Here is a 25,601-nt window from a genome sequence, read left to right on the forward strand (position 1 = left end):
TTGTTACATATCTGGAAACAGTATGAGTGTTTTGTGTGTGATTTTAGAAAGTAGCATCATCCAGCATCTCCACTTCTTGCTTCTCTTGGATGCAAGCTGGTTCTCCTGCTGTGAGGTGGTCTAGCTCCTCTCCAGGGTGAGCAGCTGACACCTCGTAAGCTGGAGCAGGAGCATCTCTTTGACAAGAGTGTGAAGAATACCGTCTAAGCTTCGCCATTTCCCTGTGGCATCATGAAAACCCATTTTCACTTTATACTCACCTTGAGAAGAGCTTGAGGGTAAAACATGTAAGTTGGCCACGTTCATAGACAAAAAGAGGAAGACCAAGTAAGTGCAGGCATCAAATCCAGTTCTAACAATGTAAATTTCCTGATTGACCAGTGCCACACTAACAAATGAGTGGAGATACTTTAACTTCATGTTTTAATCAATGTAAATATGACTGCATAGTTTCACATGAAATCTGAAGAGAGTCTGGAAGCTGTTTTTTAAGAACCTACACAAATTAAATAAAAAGCTATGTTTTTTATAAGGGGAAATAAGAAATTGCAGTAAGATCAATTAAATTTTATATTCTAATTGTGGTAAAAAATATTTTATGCATATAATAACCATAAAAATGTGAGTTTTTTACACATTCAGAATTTGATTTCACTCTGTCACATTTCACTAAAAGTAAATGAAATTAAGTCAAAGTACTTTGGCTTAGTTTGGCTTCTGCATGTAGGTAGAGTAAAGGTTTCACTGTGATTTCTCCAGGTCTGAACCACTATCTATGGACTTGCAAGCTAATTTTGCTCTGTTGGTTTTCATCTACTGAAAATTTTCCAGGCATCTTAGATTAAGGAGAAGGAAAAATTACAGCAAATGTTAATTTTAGCTTCTCTGCATCATGAAATCCTTGAGAATGCTTCAGTAATGCCTACGATTATATCACTAAATCTCCAAGAGACCTAGCCGGCACCTGAAGCTCGATATTCAGCCTGGGTCAAGACAGCAGCAGATCTCAGACTGCTCATGTCTGCAGCCCCTGGGCTTCTCATGAGATGGATAAATTGATATCAGGTAACCTATGTGTAGTATGAGTTCATGTCCTCTAAAATCAAAGAATGAATTTAGGAACAGTGGAGGTTAAAAGCAGAACATACTTAATTGAGAAAGAAAGAAAGCTTCTGTCCGGGAGAGAGACAGAAGGGGTCCTGAGTGCATTGCAATAGTAATTACAAACAGTAAAACCACAAAGTGAGTCGAGTCTAAGGTGGGGAAATCACGGGAATTCACAAGGTGGGACAGAGATATGGCCAACCAATCAGATTAGTGCACTGGAAAAGTTGATTAAACCAGGGACAAATGGGGAAGTGAGTCAGGTAGCAGGTGGGCATACATACAGAGGCATGACCCTTCCTGTAGGGGGCTGGGATGGTAACTCCTGGCTTCCTCATGGTAATAGCAACTTTATTAGAAGATCAATTCCTGATGCTTATCCTTAGGAATCATGTGAATGCATTTGATTTACCTTTTGTCTTGAAGCCTAACCCACAGAGGGGATGTCTCTCTGCCCTACAGTTCCAAGGTATCTGACCTTCTGCACTGGCTCCTTTGAAGATGCAGCCCCGTCTGTCTGCCTAGAATGCTTCTATCTAACTCAGATGCATGAAACAAAACCACAACAGCAGCAGAAACCATGTGCTTTACTGATCTCCTGAAGGCAGCCAGTGCTGCTGTGAGCCAGGACTTCAGGAGAAGCAGAAGAAAATCCACAGCCATAGCTTGAGGTTCAGTCTAGCTTTCTCTGTGCTGTGAACTTGACAGCATCTGAAGATGCTTGTTATAGCTAGAATTATAGGGTGATCAAAATACATGCCAAGTTACTAAGTGACCTATAAGGTATGTGGAATGGGAAGAGATAAGAATTTGTGGAGGCATAGTTCAGTGGTAGAGTGCTGGGTGAGAAACTCAGCAGCACAAATAAATACATCAATAAGAATTGGTGTAATAAGAAAATTTCATCAGGAGCTGTGCTTCACTCATTTACGTGTACTTCATGGAAACTCACAGGTTTCCTAAACTTTCTCTGTTATTTTAATCCATAAGAATTACAATATTCATTTTTAAGATTAATTCATATATATACATATATATTAATTCATATACATATATGTATACACACACACATGCTCTGTAAACTTAAATCTAGTACAGTGTTTTTTGCTTAGTTAGTTATTCAGAGACCTCAAATGTTCACATTAAAAATTTACAAGAACATTAAAATCCACGCTGAGGTTGTGTGAATGTCTCCACTACCACTCAGGTCAACTTCTACCTGCACACAAAACCATCGCTCCGCTCCATGCAGGACCTTCTCTTAAGCTTACTATTATTAGTTCTGGGGAGGCCAGCATGTGAAACAAAGGTCATTTTCACTGAAAGTCAGCAGAGTGCACGTTAATTCTTGGAATGTCTGTAAAATCTCCCTAATGCTTTCTAAAATACACAAATTTTCACATTGCTAGGTTAACGATCAGTGCTGTTTTTGAAAATGCAAGTGTGTGGAAGACTTTGCTCAAGTGTACTTTAGGAACTAGGAAGGACCCCCAGGAGCAGCCACTGGAAGCAGACATGGAACTGGGATCATGGAGGAGCAGCTGTGCTCCCTTCCTGGGGCTCATCCTGTCTAGGAACTGTCATTGAGTGAACTCAGTTGGGGCATGAATTCCTCCCCTTTCTGAGTTGCCCTAATCTAGCATCAGCTTAAGTGGTTCATCAGGCAGAGGTGCTGACACTTGTGCCCGAACCATGGTTTTGCTTCTTAACATTGAAAGAACAACAACAACAAAGCATTAACACCCCCACAATACCACTGTGCTCAAACTATGCAGTTCATCAAAATATTCCCAGAGACGCTTCCATTATTTCCAAAAACGTTGCATAATAGAAGTGCAAAACAGTCCGGCCAAGTGCATAGTGGGTAAAGTAGCCCGGTGGTGGTAGATAGGTCTTGTTGAGAGTTTTGCATTTTTAACTTAAAATTTAACGATTTTATAAATATCTCAGCGTTTGGAAAAAAGATATACTTTTTTATTATTTATTTATTTGCAGTACCAGGGATTAAACTCACGACCTCGAACTTACCAGGCAGACCCTTATGCCACTGTGCTAAATCCTTGGTCCGAAGATATGCATTTTCAAAGGATGACAAACCTAAAGACCCTGTGGTGAGTCAGACCCAGCACTTAGAATTTGCAATCTTTTGGTTGTTGGAGACTGGGTCTCTCTTTGTAGTGCAGGCTGCAGTACTGGAATTCCAGGTACATACTACCACATCCCTCTGGAATTTTCCATCTTAAATTAACACTTCTTCCTTTTCTCCATCTACCCATGTGGCCTGGATCAAAATGTTAATTCAACTTTAACCTGAGTGTCTTGTGTCAAGTAGTACACTCCCGAAAGTCTGTTCAGAACAAATGATGTAGTTCATTTTCAATGTTTGCCTAAAGTTTTACTCCAGGCTTAGAGGAGTGTCTACATGTTACCGTCATGTGAAGAATTTCTGCAGTGCTGTGGCAGAGCCTGATAGTTCTGATAAATATGCTGGAAATATTGCTTTGTAGTGTACTCTATTCTTTTCCATTCCTGCACTGACAGTCTTGCTATCCACCATCACCCAGTACCCAAGAGCCATGCTGTGTTTCTCTAAACATCATTAAAGGTTGGAAGATGGAGGCGATTCAGTTATTTAGAAATGATTTTTCCTCCCATAATGGTGACATTTCCAGGGAGTCTGTTTTCCATATCAAAGTCAGTATAGGTTTTAAATGAACCTGCCACTCCCAGGCACACAGAGGAATTCTTCACCATAATGTCGTACAGGTGCTGTGTGGATGGACTGAACACTTGGGTATTTTACTTCAGAAGTAATGTGTGTGCTTAGATACCCCACTTTTTCGCATCTGGAGAGCTGCACTGTGGTATACACAGGTATTGTTTACACAGGTAGATATGTGTGTGTGAAAGCCAATATCTAGCTGCAGGGCTAGCAAAACAAGCCACGTGTTTCATTCTGTGCTGATTCAGTGGTCTTTGCTATAAGTGTACTCACATAGAAAAGGTGAAAAGCGTGTCTCAAACCGAGTGTCTTAATGTTTCAGGTACCAAAGGTCATTGGGGAACTCAGGTGCTTGGCACAGGGGTCTCCCATATGATGACATTTTTCAATTACTTTTCCCCTGGAAAAAAGAGGTTCTTATTCTTTCATACACAAATCTCTCTCTCTTTTTCCCTCTTTTCCTCTCCCCTCCCTTACTCCTTCCTGTGTCCTTCTTTTATTTTCATGACTACAATCTCTAGTGCTCCAAGGTATCAATTCAGCTCTAAGAAACCAAACTGCCATTGGTAATGATGTCTTGTAATAGAACAACCATCACTTAGTAAGTAGTTTAGGGAAAATACTACCCATCTGATGAAATAAAAGTCAATAGAATGAATCACTAAAATGTAATGCAATAAAAATAACATGCAACTAGCCGGGCGTTGTGGCTCACACCTATAATCCCAGCACTCAGGAGGCTGAGGTGGGAAGATGGTTGTGAGTTCGAGACCAGCCTGGGCTACAAAGTGAACTCGAGGCCAGTCTGAACTGCATAGTGAGACACTGTCTCAAAAAAGACAAAAAAAAAAAGCAACTCTACTACATTACTTGATATTTAGCTTAGCAGTACCAATATATTCCACAAATGCAACTCAATTTGTCAGAAAAGACAATGGCAAACACAGGAAAATTGTTCCATACATTTACGAAACAAATATTATTCTCTTGGCTTTCAACTTGCTCACAAAAGTCATTGTCCTAATATTATAGTTCATCATCCAATATGTAGTGGATTTCTATGACTATGAAACTGGGGCAAGATAATGAAAACAGAGAAGCCCATTCTGTCTTTATTCTGTCCAAATTCACACGTGTCCTATGGTTAGCACGTGCATGTCTGCGCCAGGAAAACCATGACAGGGTGGATGGACGGGTCAAATCTGCCTCCCGGGCAACGGTTTCTTTGTTTTTGCTACCTGTTTGGAAACTTCTAGCAGTGGTGACTGCCTTCTTTTATGGAGTCCTGTGGAAACAGCCTGGGAAAGGGTTACACGCGGGTGATAACACAGGCCAGATGCTGAGGTCATTTTCTCGATTCTGATAAACAGAAAGATAACGCAAACACCCCATGGGAACTGCAGGCTGCGCTGCTATTTGCTGAGTTGGTGGAGAGAAAAGAATCCTCCTTGTGTACGGGTACCATCCTCTTCTGCCTACATTCCAGTTTTGTGTTTACACTAATCCTGCATTGTTTCTCCTAACTTTGAAAATTATCTTTTGGGGCTCGCCTCCCGCGTAACCCAATGGCTTTTGTTTCCCATCTTTAGCTTACCATTTTCTCTAAACAAAAGCCAAATCATGAGCAAGTGGAAAATGCTACTCCTCTTCTATAGGAAAAGAACTCAGATCAGTTGCAAAAGATGTGAAGAGAAAGAAAAAAAGCTGTGGCTGCAAGCATGCTCCTTTTCCGTCTTTCTGCCCAGTGCTTAGAAAGACGAGCCACCTGTCACGGCCCTCGAGGGGTCTGAACACGGGCCTTTCTCCATGTGCCGTTTTCACTGAGAGCAGAAATGTCTGTGGCACACACAGATGGAGCGCGAGGGTGTTAAGAGGACGGGGTATGGTGTGGCCTTTTTCCAGCAGAAACAGGTGGTGGTTTACCAAATGTCTTCCTGGCCACTTGCCTAAGGCTGCTCAGACATCTTTCCCCACACCCACCCTTCATTCCATCCGCTTCTCTGCTGCACCCCTGAAACTATGATCGCCTGTGGTGAGGCCACAGAATCTCATTCCTGCGTGGGTTTCCAGGCACTCAGTCCCTCAAGACAGCTAATGTGTCCCCCTGAAGCCACTAGCCTCTCCCACGTCTGTCCCCAGAAAAGCTCTGTATTTCCACAAATTAAATGCAATGTGTCTATTTGTAGGGGAAAAATGTTTTCCAAAAAATAAAAGGAACAAAAACTGGAAATTTTTGCATTTTTTTTTTGTATTTGCGCAGACCATTTTAGGATTTTCAGTCTCAATAAAACACTATTAAAACAAAGAATCTATTAAAATATTTGTGCATGTACTGCTAAACAATTCTAGCATTTTTATTAAGCAATACCTTTATTATTTTTTGAATATTCTTAACAGACTGGAACAAAACATTTTTTTTTATTCAAAACAAAATATGCATACTGTACGCATGTCGCAGGGTTCCGTTTGATGCAAGGGGTAAAGTCTGTTTGAACCAAAACAAATGCCTGTGGGAATTTCATAGCTATAAAGTTAGTAAATGAATTTTTTCACTAAGAGGACCTTTTCCATGGATTTCCCTGATCCCTCAGCCACACAGCCGACTGTTCCCAAGTGCGCTTCCCGGTATCGATAGAGAACAGGAAGGAATGTAAAATGTTTTTTTTAATTATTTGTTTTGTTTGTTTGTTTTTTAAAAACAGCCCTTGTTAACTCTTCCTTCCACAGATTCTACTGTAAACTCATAAAAGCCTTTATATAGAAAGCAAACTCATATACACTCAGCAGGTGAAATGTTCTCACAAGGAAAAGAAAATATAAACAGCGATCAGACCTCTCTTTTCCCCGACTCCCTAAAGCGTTAGTGGTAGAGTTTTTGCGCAGTAATAAAAATGGCTGATCTAGTGTTTGTTTCTGTTTTTTTTTTTCCTTTTTCTTTTTTTTTTTTTTTTTTTTTTTTTTTACAAAAAGAAGATTTCCCTCTGTGATGATGCAGAATTGCATACACTTTAAACCTGGAATAATTTAAAACCCTACGTTGGGGGAAACTGGGATAACATTTTATCTATTTTTATACTGCCGAATGTCTGAGCAGTTCTAGACTCTCTTCCACCGAGATACAAGAGCGAATGGAGTCTGGATTCGTGTCCTCCATCTCTTTATTCCCATCACCATGGCCAAAATGTGCTTGTAGGAGATCACAGAGTGGAGATCAGGGGGAGCACGGCCTCACCTCCCTCTTGGGGGCACTCACCTGTTCCCACCTATGCAGGCTGGGGGCAGGGGCTGCTCCTGGCCAGCCAGCCTGCAGGAAAGGCCTGGGCCCTGTGGACATGGAGGCTGGAGCAGCTCAGTGCACGACAGCTTTTGAAAACAGCTCCTGCTTCCTTGGTGTCCTACACTCACGGATATGAGTGAGTGGCCTGGTTCCATTCCCCTGGGGCATGGGGCTGCTCAGCTGAGGGTGCCCCTGCCAGTCCCCCTGGCTCCATCCAGGTGGCGTGCACATGTGTCACCGTGGCTACACGGACTCAAGCAAGCGGATGTCTGTTTAGGGGCAAGAAGGAGACCAGGGAAGGATGGGCCAGGGTGGGTGTGAGGTCTAGGGGGAGCCTGGGGGAGTTCTTTATTTTTATTTTTTGTTCTTTTCTTTTTTTTTGTCTTTTTTACTTTTTATTCTTTTTTTTTTTCTGTTGTTGTTGTTTTTTTGCTATGCCAGGAGGACATAGCAGTAATATTCTTTAATAGAAACTGACAGGACGGACAGACAGAACTATGAGATGAACACACCATGACTAGAAAGAGAGGGATGGAGACAGTGAGAGACCTGGTTTACCTCGGAGAAAGTACCCCCACCCCCGCCAAATAAATCTTGTGTCAACAAGTGCAGAGAGAAAGGAAACCAACAAGAAACCCAGACCTGAATGAAAGCAAAGCAAACTCCCAGACATTAAAACACAGTGTATAAAATGCTGTGAGAAATCTAGCGTCAGCCAGCAGCCTTCTGGTCCCCAGAGAGCTGTGGCATGAGTGTGTCCTCCTTTGGACTTGGGCCCATCATTTTGAAATTTTATCCTAAAGACCTTGCGAGAAATAACTGGAGGGTAAAAGCACCCAGCTTCTGTTCCACGGGACAGCAGTTGTGGATCTCCGTCGGCAGGGGCCGGCTGGGGCTCTGGGTCACTCTTCGTTGGTGGAGGTGTCATCCAGCGTGGCGATGCCACCCACGCTCAGGCAGTCTGTGTTCTGCGCTGCCGAGGCCGTGAGCACTGTGTGCAGCAGAATCAGTACAAGGACACACAGCTTGAGTCTGCCACCGCACAGTCTCGGGGCGGACGACGCTGTGAACGACGTCCTGTGACAGTGGTCACTTTTCTCTACTGTCCCTTTGGGTGGGTGGGTGGATTGCTCTTCTCTCCTGATGTCACAGCATTCTGGTTCATCATTGGTTAGGAAGGTTTCATAGAGCCCTGTGGGGGAGAAACAGAGGGTTTCAAGGTAGGAAGACACAGGCAGGAGAGGTGGCCCAGGAGAGCCAAGGTTAAATTAACACCCTGACCCCCCAAATCACAGCAATTACACTGAATGTCAGGGACAAGCAATTCCCGACAGCCTGGGTAAATGGCCAACCACGGTCTCCAGCCAGTGTGGCTGTTTTTCTTGAATGTGCACGTTACACTCCTGTCAGCTGCTCCATCAACAGTCTGGTGGCTGCGCATAGAGTGAAGATTTCTCTAGGTCAAAATCAGAACGCGCGGTTCTGAGCCGACAGGGAGATCAATAATATTCACCCATCTTTTTCTTTAACCAGAGTGCAACTGATTAATACAGCATGTAAACTAACACTAATTATCAATACTAAGTGAAATAACCAACCAATCACAAGCCCACAACTAGAGGGACCCCCATTACTGTCCTTCATTTCGTCTTGCATTTCCCGTCTTGGACAGAGGGGCTTTCTGTTTATTTTGTAAGGATTTCTCCCGTTCTTCCGTTTCTCATGCTACGGATGGCTGTGCGAGACAGAGTCTTTCAGGGCTTCTGTCTGGAACGTTTCAGGAGGGTTCTTTCTGTTCACAGCCTCTCCTTCCAGTCCACCCCAAATTCGCTTTTCAATGATCACCTTTCATTATTTTGTTCTCTTGCTCTCTTTCCCCAAACTACATCTCTTCTGCCCTCCTTTCTCCCTTCTTTCTTTAAAAATACACATTGTCTTTATTTTGAAATTGAAAAGTGCATATTCTGAAACGTTCAAAGTGACAAAATGCACAAAACAACTGCTTATCTCTGCTCCCTGGGGTCTTGCACCTTGCTATAAGCATGCAGCTCTTTGAATCTCTGTGTAAATCCACGTTGCATTTTTCTCATCTTACTGAAACATTTTATCGTGGGCACTAATGTATATTTTCTCCATGAATTTTGTAATTATAGTCTCATGCTTGAGAAACAAAAACAAGGGTAGGTGTAAGAATTTAATGAAATTTCTCTAGCAGGTAGAAACAACCTCCTAGACAAATGTGGCTAGGGGTGATATTAACAGTTATCAGGGAACTTCCTTGCCTCTGTCCACATCATAAAATCGGAGGAACTTGCCTTTCTCCGCACCCTGCTCAACGTCCCATTCTTGTCGGAGCACTGGTGTATGTATTGTAGCCTAGACAATTTTCTTGCCTCCAATCTCCACCCTCACCATCCACCTAGAGCGAACCTCTCCTTCAGTGAAGCACAGAGGAAGCTTCCAGGGTAAGGACTACGCTCACGTCTAGACTCATGTCTGCTAGTAAGGTTTGCCTGACTATTCAGTATAGTAGTTACTATTGCGTTCTTTTCATTGGAATTTCACATCAATTTCCGTACTTGTCCATCAAGATAAAAGGTTGAGTTATGCATTTTCACATTCCCCTCCCCGTATATAGCAGGACGCCTGAACAAGACAGGTGTGTAATGAGCATTGAGCTCATGAATTATTCATGCAATCTACTCATTCAATAAAAAAGAATCTTTTCAATAATGCACTCTTCAATCTTCTGTTTCTTTTAAAGAAATGACCAAGATATCCTTATAATGATGCTTACAATATTCATTTCTTCTTAGGCATTCAAAGGTAAACTTCACCTTCGCCTAGGAAGAATATGGAAAGAAAAACTGAATTAATGAGGTCTGCAGCGCTGACATTTCTATCGTATGCTATTTTCTTTTGTCTTTAAGATACCTCACTAGTAGACTAATCAATTACCGGTCTATATTTTCCATTATTATATGCTACAATGAAATGAATTTATACCAAGATTATAAAATAGGAACCTAAAGGTCAATTAGATCAACATTCTACAATGTTAACAGAGATTCTCAAACAGTGTCTAAGTAGGATGCTCTTTCAAAGCTTTTCCTAAGCCGGCCTGCTAACTCACAGTCATTTCAGAAAGAACCATGAGGTTAATACTGCCCAATAATGAATCCTTCTTTTTAATAGCACAGTTGATATTTTTTCCCCTTCATCATTTTAAAAAACACTTTTATTCAGAGTTTTACATGCACATATATTAAAATTTAGATATGGTCATAAAGGTTTTTTACAAAACAAGAAAAATATTTCCTGTCCCTTCTCCATTTCAAATGCTTTCTTCTGGAAGACAATATTTTCCTCCCTTTCTGTTCCAGTTCTGGAAGTGGCAAGTTTTGTATGTTTGTGTAGATATGTTTTTTTGCTTTTAAGCATCTTATATCAACCTCCTTGTACAAGGTGGAGAAAACATTGCTCTGCCCCCTGCAGCCACTATTCTTCTCTCCAGACCCCTCCCACCCACCTCCACTACTGCATATGTATCCAAGGAAATGGGCACAGATGTGTGTTTGTTGGTCCATGTTTGCAGGGCATAATCATCGCAGTTGTGTGGGATCAGCACAGGTGCACAGTGCATTTTAATTCACTTTTGTCCCCTGCCCTCCCCCCCCCCTACCTCCTCCCTCCAAGTTCAAGGTTCGGGGCTCTGTGTCAGGAAGGCAGGAAGAAGATTTTTGGTTGCACCATGCAGTGACTCCTGGGTTTCTGGGTTACTTACTAATTCAGCCCCACCATGGAGGTGGCTATGGGGTTTCGGACTGTGCTTCCTGTTCACCCTCCCAGAGTGGTCAGTACCCTCTGGGTCCCGGTCTGCCCACCCTCTGATGCCCATGAGGGCTGCCTCAGATCTGCAGCACAGCCACCCCAGGGAACTGTTCAGCACTTCCTTCAGAGGACTTTTAAAGTTAATTTTTAAGTGCACATAAAATTAAAAGATGTACATATTTTGGCGTCCCAGGTGATGTTTCAATACATGTGTGTGTTGCACTGTTTTAAAATCTGCTTAAATATGTTTACATCCACAAATATTTATCAATCCCTATGGCAAAAAATATCAGAATCTTTAAATGTCCTAGTGCTATGTTCAGATTCAGCTTAGGAGTGAGATCACGAGGCCATTGTTTTTGTGTGCTCGGCTTATTTCACTAAACATCACCATCTGCAGTTCCAGCCACACCATCAGGATTTCATTCTTCTTTGTAGCTGAGTAATATTTCATTGCATTTAGGAACCATGCTCCCAGGAACTGTGTTTTCTTTCTCCATTCATCAGTAGACCCTTTTGTTGTTTTCATTTCCTGGCTGTTGTGAACAGTACCTCAAGGACCACAGGAGTTTGGCTGTCTCTCCACACACCCATTTCATTTCCTCTAGAGACATACGCAGTATCCACAGTGGGACTCTGGGTTATATGATATTTCTGCTTTATGCTGTTTTTCATGGCTGTGCTATTGCACACCGTGCTGACAGTGTGCAAAGTTTCCTTTGCTGCAGATCGTCACATGTATTATGCATCTTCATGACAGTAGCCATTCTAACCAGAGAGCTGATGTCACATGGTGGCTTTATTTTGCATTTTTAAAAATTCAAATACACATTTTTGTTAGCCCATGTTTGCAGTGCATGAATGCTCACAGTTGTGTGGGTTCAGCACAGGAGCATAACACACTTTAATTCACTCTTGTCCCCTGTGCTACCCTTCCCTTCTTTCTCCTCCCTCCAAAAAGCCCATGTTTTAAAGCCTCGGTGCTAACTTTGTCCTATTTTTTAGGCTTTTTTGTTTGTATGAATGTCTCCCGTTTGTTAGTTTCCACTTCAATTTCTATAGGATTTAGAGACAAACAGGAAGTCAAGTTTTGGCTTCAGCCTGCTGGATTGAAGCAAAAGTCCCATCTGTGCTTAACTGGAGCTCATTTACCTGCTGGCCAAAGTATATTTTGTTGCCATCGTGTGAACATTAATGTTACACAGTTATTTTGAAATTGATATTATTATATTTTATTTTATATTTGCAATGATAGTGGTTTCACATGAATAGAACTGAGGACTTATTTAAAACTCACCAAAATTTTAAAAAATTAACTCCACCAATTTTCAAATTGTGTTCATTTTTCCACCCTAAACTTAAAAAAAAATATGTGGGAAGTTTACTGACTTTTGAAGATTATTGTATAAGTGGACAGATAGAACTCTAAGATGAGAATTCTAAGTAACACAAAAAAATTTCAAATTTTACAGATCACCTACCAAAAGAGGCAGACTTTTGAGTACTTATATGCTTATCATTTTATCTAATCTTTTTACCTGAAAGCAAATCTTAGTAGTTAGGTTCACCATTAGCGATTTGGTAGTTGTTTGGGCTGATCAGGGTAAGACCTATAATGACAGACAAAGGCTGCTGTAGTCATGGATACATAACCTTAGCAGAATTGTATTTTCTCCTGGTTGGCCTTGTTGTGAGTCAGGCTTCTCTTCTCTTCTATGCTTGTATTCTGAACACCTAACAGCATATTTGTCTACAACAGAATAAGTTTGTAATGAGAGAAGGAAGCAGGATCGATGCTCCTTGCCAGCAGGGCAGGAGGTGATGAGTGGAGGATCAGACCATGGAGCACCTGCACTCTGCCCAAGGTCACAGCCATACAGATGTGTCTGGCCTTGGAAGCCACACTCCAGCATTCTGGATCCAACCAACCACAGTGTCTCTGGTGCTTTCCTCTCATTGCTGGGACAAAATAGCCAACACCCAAAATGAAGGAAGGAAAGGTTTATTCAGCTCACAGTTGATGGAGGTTTCAGTCCCTAATCAGCTGGCTTCAAGGCAGGGTAGCTTGGCAGAGGGGCAACACTTTGAGACAGCAGCCAGCAAAAGCAGCCAGAGCAAAAGGAGGGACAACTATCTTCTCCTCTCTTGTGCTGTACACTGGCGACCCCCAACCAGAGCAGATGTAGCACTTACACCATCTCTGTGACCTCCTCTTGCCCAGACTAAGGATGTTTACAAAGTAAGGATCCTGGCTCCCTGCTGAGTCTCTCAGTTAAACTTCTAAACTTCTCAAGTTGCCACAGAGTATCAACCATAACACAGGGACTGAAAATATTTGAAAAAAATGCGGCAGTACCAGAAATGTGCAGATTTTCCTCTCACTGCTGTTCCTACACCAACACTGTGTGGCAGTCATTTGCACAGCGCTATTTCTGTTTTGTGTGGTGTCACTAGCCCACTAAGGTGTCTCAGCTTGGGGGCAGGGGACCTAAATACAACGCATGGGAATACCAAGCTGCTCCGTATAAGACACTGGGCACCCACAGATTCTACCATGCTTGGGCTCCTAGCCCCGGCCCCCAACTTATTGAGGGTCACAGAGCATATTACAGAGTGAGGGAGCGATGAACTCCTTAGGAAGACCACCAGGACCTGATTATGCAAAGGCCAGTCAGGGTGGACTCCTTGGGTAGGACGCAGACTGCAGATAGAAACTGGAAACTGATCCCAAGTGAAACTCCAATCAAAGGCTGGCATGAAGGCGGCACAGAAAGTGTTAGGCACACGGAATTCACTCACTCATTAAGATCGTGAGCCAAAGGGGGACCCCCTGGGCGTCTGCAGGGGCTTGAAGCTAGGCAGCATTTCCAGCCCTCTCCTAGGAGCACAGACCTCTGCCTCCCGAAGAAGGACAGGCTAAACAGAAACAACACCGCTGGGGAGGATCGAGTTTCACGCTGCTCTCCCTGGCATGGCTACTGTGATTTTTGTTTCAATTATGAAAAATGCATTCTGAGAAAATGGTACATTCCTAAGTTTTATTGGTCTTGTTCTCTACTGTTTTGTCCAACTTTATAATATCTAATGAGATAGACAATTCTTTTTAAGGGAACAAGGGACAACGTTGATAACCATTGTTGATAAACTTGTACTCTGTTCTACACCATGTGCTATGTCTATCCTTGGTATTGACTGACAGCTTTGTTTTGCCATATTTGACTGTATTCTTCCCCCCCCCAAAAAAAAAAAAAGTAATAAGCACTAAGGAGTAATGAAATCTAAAGTGTGTGAATTTTGTTGTAAAAAAGAGAGGGAAAAAAAAAAAAGAAAAAGAGCTCTAACGGATATAACAGCAAGTGTGTTTAGGGGTGTTAAATAGCTGACTGTATCAATGTTTTTGGATCATTGAACACAGCTGTTTGCAGTCTACCTGTTTGAATGTCCACCTTGTATTCTTTGATACTGTGATTTGAGGAACTATTTTCAAGATGATAATATGTAATATACTAACAGGTGATTTCTTACTGTTATGTTTTGTTTGTTTGTTTGTTTTGGTTTTTTTTTTTGTTTTGTTTTGTTTTGTTTTGTAGTTCTGTATTACGTGTACCCTTACACCGCTTTGGTTTGTTTTGTGTTTTTCTCTTTTTCCTCTTAAATAAAAAAAAAAAAAAAAAAAAGAAAAAAAGAAAATGGTACATTAATGGACAAAGAGAATGTGGTCTCTGCAAACATATTCATTTTTCCACCTGGCCCCTAAGGGATTTCCCGAGGTTTGCTCCGAGGGTCACGGGGCATTGTGGGGCCCGGGCCGGAGCCCCATGAGTAGGTAGGGAAGAGACCAGCATAGCCTGCTTGCATCTCCCCAGAGGCAAGCTCAGGGCACTGGGCCCGGCAGGCTCACAGTGATGCCTGGTACCAAGTACCAAGGACGCAGAGCAGAGAAGTAAGGGACACCTGGAGGCAGGAAAACCCCCAACTCCCTCCTCTCCCAACGCTAGGAGCCAAGCTTTCTTGCCAAACACTTTTTTGTCAAGGTGCACTGTCCTCACCGAGGGGAAAGTTCAAGCAATTCTATGAAATACATCGGCGATGCCAGCACAGCTCCTGTCCCAGGAATCTGTCTCAGGAGACTGAGGCGTATTTGTGGGACCTCACCCAAGCACATCGCCCCAGCGCAGGCGCAATCCCTCCCTCACCCAGAAAGCTGTAAAGAAAACCACGTTCCCTGTAGCAGGTTGCCTACGGGTTGTTTCTTTTTATGTTTGCTATTTTCATCTGTGCAGCGGCACTGTGGGGAATCCCATAGCGTAAATCACCATCATTATTTAGTAGATTGCTCGCCATCACTTTTAAAATTGGAAATCCCAGCAGCGAGGACCCTGCCAAGGGAAGGCCAAGGAACAGGAAGCTGTAAGAATAATCCCCAGGCTGCAAGATCCAGGCCAGGAGCCAGCGCTGCGGATGCTTTCACCGGCCAGTGTGTGCACAAAACATCGCCTGCCTTCCTTTTTAAAAGAAAACCAGACTTTCTGTGTTACACACAGAATACATTAAAAAAAAAAGAAAGAAAGAAAGAAAGAAAGAAAGAAACCTTCCCGTACCCCAGCTCTCAGAGTTACACCAACCCAAGGCAGGGGGCCAGAGCCTGTGAACACCTGGTAAATAGTCTGAGCCTCCAGAACTATGCCCTGTTCTCAAGCAATTAGGGGGGAATTGCATTCTGAACTTGATTCACCAGCTGGTGCATTAATAATAGCATTTTTATGTAGCAAAACATGAAAATGAAAAAATCCTACATAACTTCCTCCTGGCAAGACACTGGGCACCCACAGATTCTACCATGCTCAGGCTCTTAGCGTTTAAAGTACCAAAACCCTAATGGTATAGAAAAGTCAGATAAAATAAAAAATCATAACCATAAGACTCCAAGCCCATACAGAAGTAGGGAAATGAGCAGTATAGTACATGGGCAAGAGCCCTGGGCCATGTACTATAAGTTATGTTATAACATAACATAACATAGAAACATAACTTCCATTATACCTATCGACTGCCACTATTACATAGGAATCAGCTGGGAGGGACTGAATACTTCAAAACAATGTTCACGGTGCAGCTCCTTCTTCGTGATGCCCGATTATAGTCTTCCTTATATACTAATGAACCCTTTTAACCTTCATTATATTCTTAACGAACCCTTTAGTGTACCCATCTCACTGTCCCCACCATTTCCTGCAGCAGCTCTGGAGTCCTCTTTCCTGAGGGTCTTCAGCTGCGTGAATTCCCGAATCCATTCAGCACGTTTCCCTTTCATGCTCATCTTGACTTTGGGGAGGAGCTGGAAGTTGTAGGGCACCAGAGGTGGTGATCAGGTGGATGAGGACATGGCATCCTGTCTGTATTTGACAAGAATGGGAAATGCAAACTACAAACTGCTTCAGAAAGTGACGAGAGTGATGGGACAAGTATGTCCAAAGCGGCGAGCGTTTTGGGGGGATGTGTGACAAGGCGTTTTTCACTTTACACATTTAAGAACTGATCATTCCATCTGGGGTCTAGCCATCATCCAATTCATGGGTTCATGGGTAATACACTCTGACGTCTCTCTCTCTGCACTTTCCAAGTCTATGGACTGAGAAGCCTCCCTTTTCTTGCAGCCAGGCTTAGCAGGATTTTGCCTCTTGCAGGAATCCTTGTCAACAGGCACTTTTCTCAGATGCCATCAGGCTAGACTGACTCAGCCGCCCGTTAGCAGCCAGGATCACTGCACGCAAGAGTTACGATAGGGGTGGTGGTGACTTTGAACCCAGTACAGGAGTTAAGAATTAGGTATTCATGATGGAATTTATTCTTTGCTTGGGAAATGACCTGTGTAAAGCCAAGGAAACTTTCTCCATCTGTAAATCTGTGATAACAGCACCTCCTAGAACCACCCCTCCCCCACCTCCACATGTCACATTTCAGAACTCGAGGCTGATGTTGATTCCCTCCTGCAGCTGGAATGCTATCTTTCCATTTAGGAGTCACATCTATGAATTCTCTTGGTGTCTACAGTGTCCAGCACCATACCAGGAACACAACAGATAGGATTGTAAGATGATAGCCCCAAGCCAGAAAACACAAAGGCAAAAGAAGGTCCCAGTCCCAGTCTCCAGAATGTGTGTATAATTTGTGACATGCAGCACAGAGGAGCTAAGAAAGCAGAAGGAATTAAGTGTGTTTTCCATCAGACCTTAAAATGGAGAGGCTATTTGGGAATGTCCAAGCAGGACTGCCTTAACCCTGTGGCCTCTTAAAGTAGAAGTGTGGGTAAAAAGTGATGTCTAAAGGACTCCTCATCACTGCTGCTCTGGAAGGTAGAGGCGGGGGGGGGGGCGCTGGAATGTGGATGCTTCCAGAAGCTGAGAACTATTGTCATCTGATAGCCAGCATTAAAAACAAAGCAGTCCATAAACATGGGGACCTTAGCGATACAGCAATGAGAAACAGAATTCTGCTGATTCTTAAAAGACTGGAAAAATAGGTATTGGCCTCGAGCATCTAGAAGGCAGCTACCTGCAAATGCCTTGATTTCAACCAGGTGAGCTCCGGGTCAGGCTTCTGACCTATAAGATGTACAAAAATAGTGTTGTGAACAAACCAAGGTGCTTTACACCACTAAGCCTGAGCTAGCAATGCAAAAGGAACATAAAAAGCTTTAGCCAATTCTTGTCAACTAAATAAAAATGCAAGGCAGAATACTTAGGGAAAAGGTGGCAGAACACACTTTTTAATTGGCAAAATATTGTGCTGAAACAAAAGTAAGCTCAGACTCTCCATATTCTAATGTCTTTCTCTAGAACAGCATGTATTTTCTGATTAAACAGGGAACTAGTTTATAACCCTCTGGAGTCAAGCTGGGAATGAGCAAGTCACAGTGGAAAGAACTACAGCCAGTCTGACTGTAAAACCAAGATTTGGTGAACAGAGCTGTCAGCCAGGAAGCCAGGGAGCTGGTTTCTAACTGGTAGCTTAGGAATGTGGCAAAGTGACTTAAGTTTTCTACTCTTCAGTGTTCTTTTCTTTGGTTAAGCTTAATTATTGAAGCATCTCATTGGAGACACATACGTCTAAAAGCCCCTCAGCTGCTTCAGTCTTTGGGGAAGATGTGTTGCCCTCAATTCCACTGCAAGGAGCCAGCCAGTCCAGACATGGACCTGTCGCCCTGAGCTTCCATTGCGTCTCTCTGCTCTCATGATGCAGCCTGTGACTTTTAATACCTTTGAGGGCTTCGCTGATAGAAGTTTCTTCCTGCTTTTAAAAGCTATTGATCTGCCTGTGAAAACCATATTCAGGGTGAATGAAGGGAAATCATTCTTTTTGTAAGGATGAAGACTGGGAACTGAAAAGCTGTCTAGGAATCTGGAAAACTTTTATAGAGAATGAGATGCACGTAATGTCAGGCTAGAGGTGATAAAACAAACACAGTTCCAAATGAACAAAAATTCCCTGGACATAGAATGCATATTTAGCTGATTGTTCTCTTTCTTTCTTTTCTCTCTCTGATCTCATTAGGATTTTCCTTTTATATCAACTTTAGTATTTAGAGCAGTTGTGGGCTCTCAGCTGTGCTGAGCAGGAAGTTCAGAAAGCAGGTTGATTTTCACTCACTGTAATTTTCTCCTAGACAGAGCTGTCAGCCTCAGGTCTAAAATCTTCCAATTTTGAAAACATGGAAATTTGAATACAATGTTCACATTCACCATGGGTTCAAGTTCCTGCAAAAGGGTCTTTACGGGATGCACAAAAGCCATTTTATGTTTCGGGTATACGTGGTGTGTCACGTGGATTCTTTCCCAGTCATTGTGACTCTGCACAGGGTTATTATCCCCTCAGCCTCTGGGCCGGGCTGTCACAGCCCCTCTGTCATTCCTGTTTATTGCTTCCTGTCCTCTAATCTCCTAGAACTTTCGAAGTATAAACATTCTGTCTTCATGTAAGAGTTAGACTTTATTCTGCTCTTGAACAAACAACCTTGAATGTGTGTATTTCCTTCTATGGCTGTAATCTATTTCCTTCTCCAGGCAACAGGCGGCCAGGACGTGGGCAGCAAAGACCCTCAGACTGCGACCTGGATGCCACATGCTTGCCGCAGCTCCTGGGCCAGAGGCTCGAGTTAGGGTGTTGGCAGGGTTGGGCCCTGGCAGTCTGTAGGGAAGAGTCTCTTTGGCCCTTCCTGTGTTGGCAGGTTGTTCCCTGCATGTCTCCCTGGGTGCAAATCTCCCCACCTCATACTTGCTCCCCACTGAAGGCTGCAGGAGGTCTCCCCGAATGTCTATGTGGAGGTCCTGATTCCTAACTGCCAATATGAGCATCTTTGGACACATCAGTGTTGAAGCCGTAACTAAGTAAAAGCGAGGTGCTTGGGGCGGGCATAAACCAACGTTATTTGTGTCTAAAGAAAAGTGGAAATTTGAACCCCAAAGACGGAAGAATGAACACATGGAGGAAGCTGAGGAGCCCAGAGGCAGAAGGTGGCGGCTGCAGCCCAAGACAAGTGTCCTTGGCAGAAGCCAGAATGCTGACCTTTGACCTTGGACTTTTGGCATCCAGAACTGCGAGAAAAAAAGTTCTGCGTTTCAGCCATGCAGCTGTGGTTTCCCAGTGCCAGGGACAGTCCCGCTGACCACAGGCAGTTGCTCATTTTAACTTGCTCCCCTCCACAGAGGACTCTAGTTCATGCAGCATCGTGTCCTGGGGTATGCGGGCACAGCAAGGACACATGAATTTGGAGAGTCACTGGATGTGGTGGTGAGGGTGGAATTTCAACGTGATCCACTTAGGCCATATGTCTGTGGGGGCAGGGCCTCCTCTCTGGTCTGCTCTGCTTCCTGGCCACCATGAGCTTAGCATCTCTGCTGCCCCACAGCCTTCTGCCATGATGTTCCTGCCTTGGAGCAGCTGACCATGGACAGAATCCCCAAAGACCATAAACCCATTAAACCTCTCCCCCTTTAAATTATGTATGCCAGGTACTATGTCCCAGTGATGGGGAAGCTGACTACAGGAAAGAGTCAACCCTAACCCCCACTGTGGGAAACCAGGAGGTCAATGTCTCCTCTGGGTTAGGCTCTCCTTTGTAGTTCCAATGTTCCAGGTTGGGCAGAGGCTGCACCTGGATGCTCAGGGTGAGTTTCTAAGCAGCTTTTCTTCCCTGTGTGACAGAGGATGGACTAGGTGAGTGGAAATGGCTTTACAATATGAAGCTGATATGCTTCCCTTTGATGCCAAAGGAAGAAAGTTTTCTTTCTGTTGTTTGGTCCTAAGAATTAAACCAAAGGCCCTGGCACTAAGCCACATCTCCAGCCTTTTTCTTCTTTTTTTACTGTCAGATAGGAGCTCACTAGACTGCTAAATCTTGTAAGCCAGATTCAAACTTGCAGTCCTCCTGCCTCAGCCTGCATGCTGAGTACAGTCAAGCCACAGCTTATTTAATTTCTTGAGGCCACCATTATCTTACAGGAACCTCCAGATGTGGCAAATGTGGAAGCAACAAAACTACTCCTGGCAGAGCTGGGTAAAGTAAGAGAAGCTTTGAAGCAGCTTAAATGACTGTCAGTCAGGGACTGAGAGATACATCCTGATGACTCCCACCGATGCCCAGCATACATACCTCTTGGGAAAGCAGTAGCCTTAATTCACACTCTTTGTATATTTAGAATTTTGTTCCATGTATGTGTAAGGCCAACCCAAAGCTAATTTATTTAAGGTGTTTGTTTGTTTGTTTGCTTTTGGCTTTCTGAGACAGGGTCTCCTTGTGCAGTTCAGGCAGCTCTGCAGAAAGCATGAATGTCCAAGTAGAGAAAGGCTCATCATGTCTTCTGACAGACAGCACACAGAGAAAACTCAGCTCCAGGGAGCAGTCTGGACTTTGTACTCAGCTCTTGAAAACTGGTCTTTGTAACCAATATTTTTGGTTTAAAAATTCACTTCTTCCCATTTCCATCCACCTATCACAGACCTCAGAGCAAACAGACCACACAGGGAAGCTTGGGCTCTCTCCAGCTCAAACTGGACTCCACACCCTAAAGGGAGGTTTCATACACAGAAAGGGACATATCTTGGTTACTTTTCTTTCCTTGCTGGAACAAAATATCCAATACCCCAAAAGAAGGAAAGAAAGGTTTATTTAGTTCACAGTTTGTGGAGGTTTCAGTCCATAATCAGCTGGTTCCAAGGCAGGGTGATGTGGCAGTGGGGCAACGCTTCAAGGCAGCAGCCAGAGCAAAGTGGGAAGAACAAGCTTCTTCTCCCTGATATTGTAAGCAGGCTACCACCCACACCCCAGGGCAGGTGTAGCACTCATAAGATCTCTGGCCCTCCTCTGGCGCAGGATGAGGATATTTACAAAGTAAGGATACTGGCTCCCTGCTGAGTCTCAGTTAAACTTCTAAACTTCTCGGGTTTACCCAGTGTATCAACCATACAGTACAGATCAACTCTTGGCAGGGTTATTTGCTGTGTGGTGGGAATACATGGTGATTTCCACCTCAGTGTTTACAGCCACCTACTTTTTTTGCCTATCGGTACTGGGGATCGAACTCAGGACTACCTGCTTGCAAGGCAGGTGCCTATGCCACTGAGCTAAATCCCCAGCCCCTACAGCCACCTACTTACAGGTGAACTCTGGGTTTCCCAGCCCACTGTCACCAAGGAAGCCTAAGTCATGGCAAACGAAATGGACCCTATTGATGGCTTTTTCCCTCTGGTAGTGAAATGTTCCAGTGGGGAGATGCTGGTGATCAGGAGGATCCTGCTAGGAGGTGGAGGAGAAGTATCTTGGCCACCCGGTACTGTCCCTCCATGCTCGATCCCATGGCTCTCAGAATGTCCTATTCAATTGCATCCAGGGACCCACAGAAAGATAGCCAATGAGGTGAGCAATGAGGTAACAAAGCTAACACTTTCCTCATAAAATAGCATTCTGGGAGATATATTTTTGATGGAGCTGTCTTTGTGGATACAGGTTCATCCTATCAGGGTCCATTTGCATGAATGAGACTTGTGCCTTTCTGTTTAAGGAGTTGACTTTCAAGTTAATTATAAAATCAGGCCTAATTGATTTTCAAGCTTCAACCCAAAGTATTTCCTTTCTGACCTACCTACATTCCTTGTGAACTTTAGGTATTTTAATTGTATGTGTAGCATATATGTGAATTTTATATACAAATTAATGATACAAATGGGTTTATATATTAAAAATTAGATTACAGTCATTTAGAGTAATAATAGTGTATAGGCAAATGTCTTAGCAGCTTGGCTGTCTTTTCCTTACATGGTGTGTGTGTGTGGTGTGTGGTGTGTGTGTATGTGTGTGTTTGGAGCATATGTGGGGCGTGTTTGGTGTGGTGTGGTGTGTGTGTGTGTGTGTGTGTGTGTGTGTGTGTGTGTGTGCTTGCATCCCGAAGGGTTTGCTCACCCCCTGGCCTGACAAAGTTTCCCTTCTAAGTACAGAACTTTCCAGAGCCCGGTGAGCAGACAGGCCTCCCTCCTTACTTAGCCAGGATCATGGCTGCAGGGTTCTTGGGTGCTCACTGTTAATGAGATGAGCTGCACAGAAAGAGCAGGATGTTTTGCTGAGCTGTTTCAGTTTCTTCTGCAGAGCCATCTGCTGGGCCTGTTGACTGACTTTCCAATGGTGCAGAAACCCAGCTCCCACGCTGATTTCAGGATGGCCCAACTGGCCTCCTCCTGGTTCCCTCCGGTGCAGATGTTGGACAGGGATACAGATGGTGCTGGACTCTCTTTCCTGGACAGCAGGATGTCAGAAAAGCACCCTCAGGCTGGGTGGCCTAGGAGATCCAGGCATCCTGATGTGGACTGAAAATCTGCCATCTTGTGACAGACTAGCTGTGTTCAAAGCAGCTCAGCACTCAGAGCAGCTCCTGGGGGGGTCAGGACTCCTCACAGAGATGCGCTTGTGGCAGGTGAACATCGTCCCTGAAGTTTCTGCTGGCCCCAGGGAGGGGATCTCTGTCCACCCAAATCATCCTTCCTCAGCTGCAGCCCTGACCGGGAATTCAGGTGTCCTGCTCATCCTGCCCCTACCTCGTGGGTTCCTCTGTGTCTGATGTCCTGAGGTCTTCACGGGCACTGCGCGAGGATGTGTCCTCAGCTCCTCAAGCTGCCCCAGCTGACCCCAGCCCTGCTGCCTGCCCCCATACTGTCTTGTCTTAGACACATTCCACAGTGTTCTGCACTGGAAGACGGGGACACAGCTCCCATGTGCAGCTCAGTCACACAGATGCAAAGAAAGGTGACGGCCCCTGTGAGCAGATGTCCCCAGGATAGATATGCCCCCAGTGGCATCAAAAGTGCATGTGGCATTCCCCGCCCAGGCTGGGCATAGCCACAGTGCCAGGCTCAGGGCTGAGGTCTGGAGCTCAGTCCCTTCCTGTCAGGCTCCGCTCCGCCTGTGCAGGTGCTGCAGCAGGCTCCGCTCATCTCTCTCATCCCTTTAACTTCTCTTCAGGACAAGGGAAGCCTAGCAATGCAGAGCCAAAGGACAGCAGGAACTCCAGGAGGGTCCCCCAAAGCAGGGTGCTCACACACAGGAGGGACTTCTGCGCGGCCTCCACTTCCAGGAGCTGGGCTGGCTCAGTCCTGCACCACCAGTGGACACGAGGTGGCCTTGGGGGGTATGTGACTTTGGGACCTAACCGGTGTCCACCCAGTATGGCTCCTTGCATCAAGTCCTGGAATACGGCCCAGGCACCAAGGAAGTCAGGAAGAGGCCAAAGTCCAGGAGAGCAACCATGAAGGACCTGAGTTCAAGATGCAGGGCAGGCGCAGGAAGGAACTACACCCGTCCTGGGGCAGCTACGCCTCACACATTTTTAATAACTGACTTTCTCAAAGCTGTGTTTAATCTGCTTCTCTTTTCATCTAAACTTCGACAAATGTATTGAAAGATTTTGTACATCTTCAGACATGAGCAGCATTTAAGTAATTTTTTTGACAAAAAGTTTATTTTTGAATAATATCTGAACATTACTCACACTGGGAGAGAGACATATATTCAAAATAGCATGGGAAACGACCTTAAAATTCTATGTAAAATAAAAAAAAATATTTTAAATCAAAGGGAAACACTTTTTTGTACTAAAATACTTGAAAGAGAAAATCTTTCTGTATTGTTCAAATCTTAACTCACTTGCACGTCATAAGAGGACTCTGGGGAATGTTTCTTCTTTCCCAGTAGTAAATTCTCTCAAGAGCAAATTGTTTTGTGAATTTTCCAGGGCCGCTCGGCGCCTGCAGTACGGAGGCGGCGCCGCGAGGGGGCGCGGCGGGCGGGCGCTTCAAATCCTCCTGGAAGAGGGGAGCTCAGTGCGCACAGCGAGGGTGGGGGCCACAGAGCCAGATCTGTCGCTGCTGAAGAAGGAAATGAGCCGCAGAATCCTTCTCGAACTCCCACAGTATGTCTTGTGCCGTTGGCAGGGACCCCCACTGGGCCTATTTCACTTTTGTTCAGTTTCCCCGGGAAGAGCTGAGCGGGATCATGGCTGGCAGGGGCGGGGGGTGGGGGGGCGCCCATTTATCCAATCCCTGGAGGACCCGAGCTGGTTGCCATGGCACCGCCTCTGCCCTGTCTCCTGGCTGCAGGAAGCTGCCCAGGCCTCCTGGAAACTCTGCAGGATGGGGTGCAAAGCGGAGCCCTGGCTGCAGCCGCGGGGTCCTCAGCGCCCAGTGACCTCGAGTTCCGGTCGGGCAGGGACAGAACCTCTGGCCAGAACCGGTCCAAGCCCACCCAAGGCCTGGCTACACCTGGACCGCCCTGTGGGGAGCGAGGTCCAGCTTCCTCCCAGGACAAGCCCGGGGTCTCCAGGATCATGGTCAGAAGGTCAGAATATTTCACCGGAACCTCGAGCCCATCCTGAGACCAGCACTCGGCTCGGCGCCGCCTGGCCTGACATTTTGTTCCTTCATCGTGGCTTTTACATAAAAGAGCAGGGATCAGAAATACACGTCTCACAGTTTCCCTTCTAGGACACATCTACAGTGTGCTACATCTTTAGCTCAGTTCTTCAGGTTTTATTTTGAGATGGAGGTCACACTGTCGCTAAGTTGCCCAGGCTGGGCTTGAACTTGTGACCCACTTGCCTCAGCCTCCCAGAGTGACTGGGATGAGGCAGTGAGTAAAAAGAAATCTAAAGTCAGCACGAGTGAGAGGGACTCTCAGGGCTGTTTAATTTGCATTTCCCTAGTGGCCAAGCATGTTGATCACCCTGTATGTGTTTACTGACCACTTGCACTTCCAAGAAGCAGCTAATCATTTTGCTTGCCCATTGTTTAGAATGGTTCTTTTCACCTGAGGAGTCGACGTTTTAAAAACTTTGTATCTTCCTGAATCCTCTGCCTGGAGAAGAGCTGGTGAAGTGTTCCCCATTCCAGAGGTTACCCTTTCACTCTGTTGGTTGTGTCCTGCACACACGCCCTGATACAAGTAAAATTACAAAGCAACCTACGTATTGATGCGCACATGATAAAGGTGTGACAGGAGGACCCACATCAGTACACAGTGGGCACAGAGGAGAAGTGGCATCAGTGTCCTGGTCTGTCTCTACAAGAGGCCCTGGGCACGAAACTGGCCTTCCGAGGGCGGCAGTGCCCATGAGTCCCGTGTAG

At 44.7% G+C, this 25,601-nt stretch overlaps 1 protein-coding gene across 4 annotated transcripts in view; it reads right to left on the reverse strand.

The window, feature by feature from the left end:
- Window positions 1-6,177: 6,177 nt before the first annotated feature.
- Nalf1 (NALCN channel auxiliary factor 1) overlaps window positions 6,178-25,601 on the reverse strand; it is a 543,379-nt gene continuing 523,955 nt past the window's right edge. For 3 of the 4 annotated variants that reach the window (XM_063247015.1, XM_063247016.1, XM_063247013.1), the window contains one exon: window positions 6,178-8,295. In XM_063247015.1, the coding sequence (XP_063103085.1) occupies window positions 8,006-8,295 (290 nt within the window). In that variant the 3' untranslated portion in view covers window positions 6,178-8,005. Of the gene's footprint in view, window positions 8,296-9,900; window positions 9,947-25,601 lie in introns of all 4 variants that reach the window. The other variant, XM_063247017.1, reaches the window with a different exon arrangement.

Source organism: Cavia porcellus, unplaced genomic scaffold (genome assembly GCF_034190915.1).
Source record: "Cavia porcellus strain 051 isolate PalLab524CR breed Dunkin Hartley unplaced genomic scaffold, mCavPor4.1 scaffold_4, whole genome shotgun sequence".
In the NCBI taxonomy this organism is placed as follows: Eukaryota; Metazoa; Chordata; class Mammalia; order Rodentia; family Caviidae; genus Cavia; species Cavia porcellus.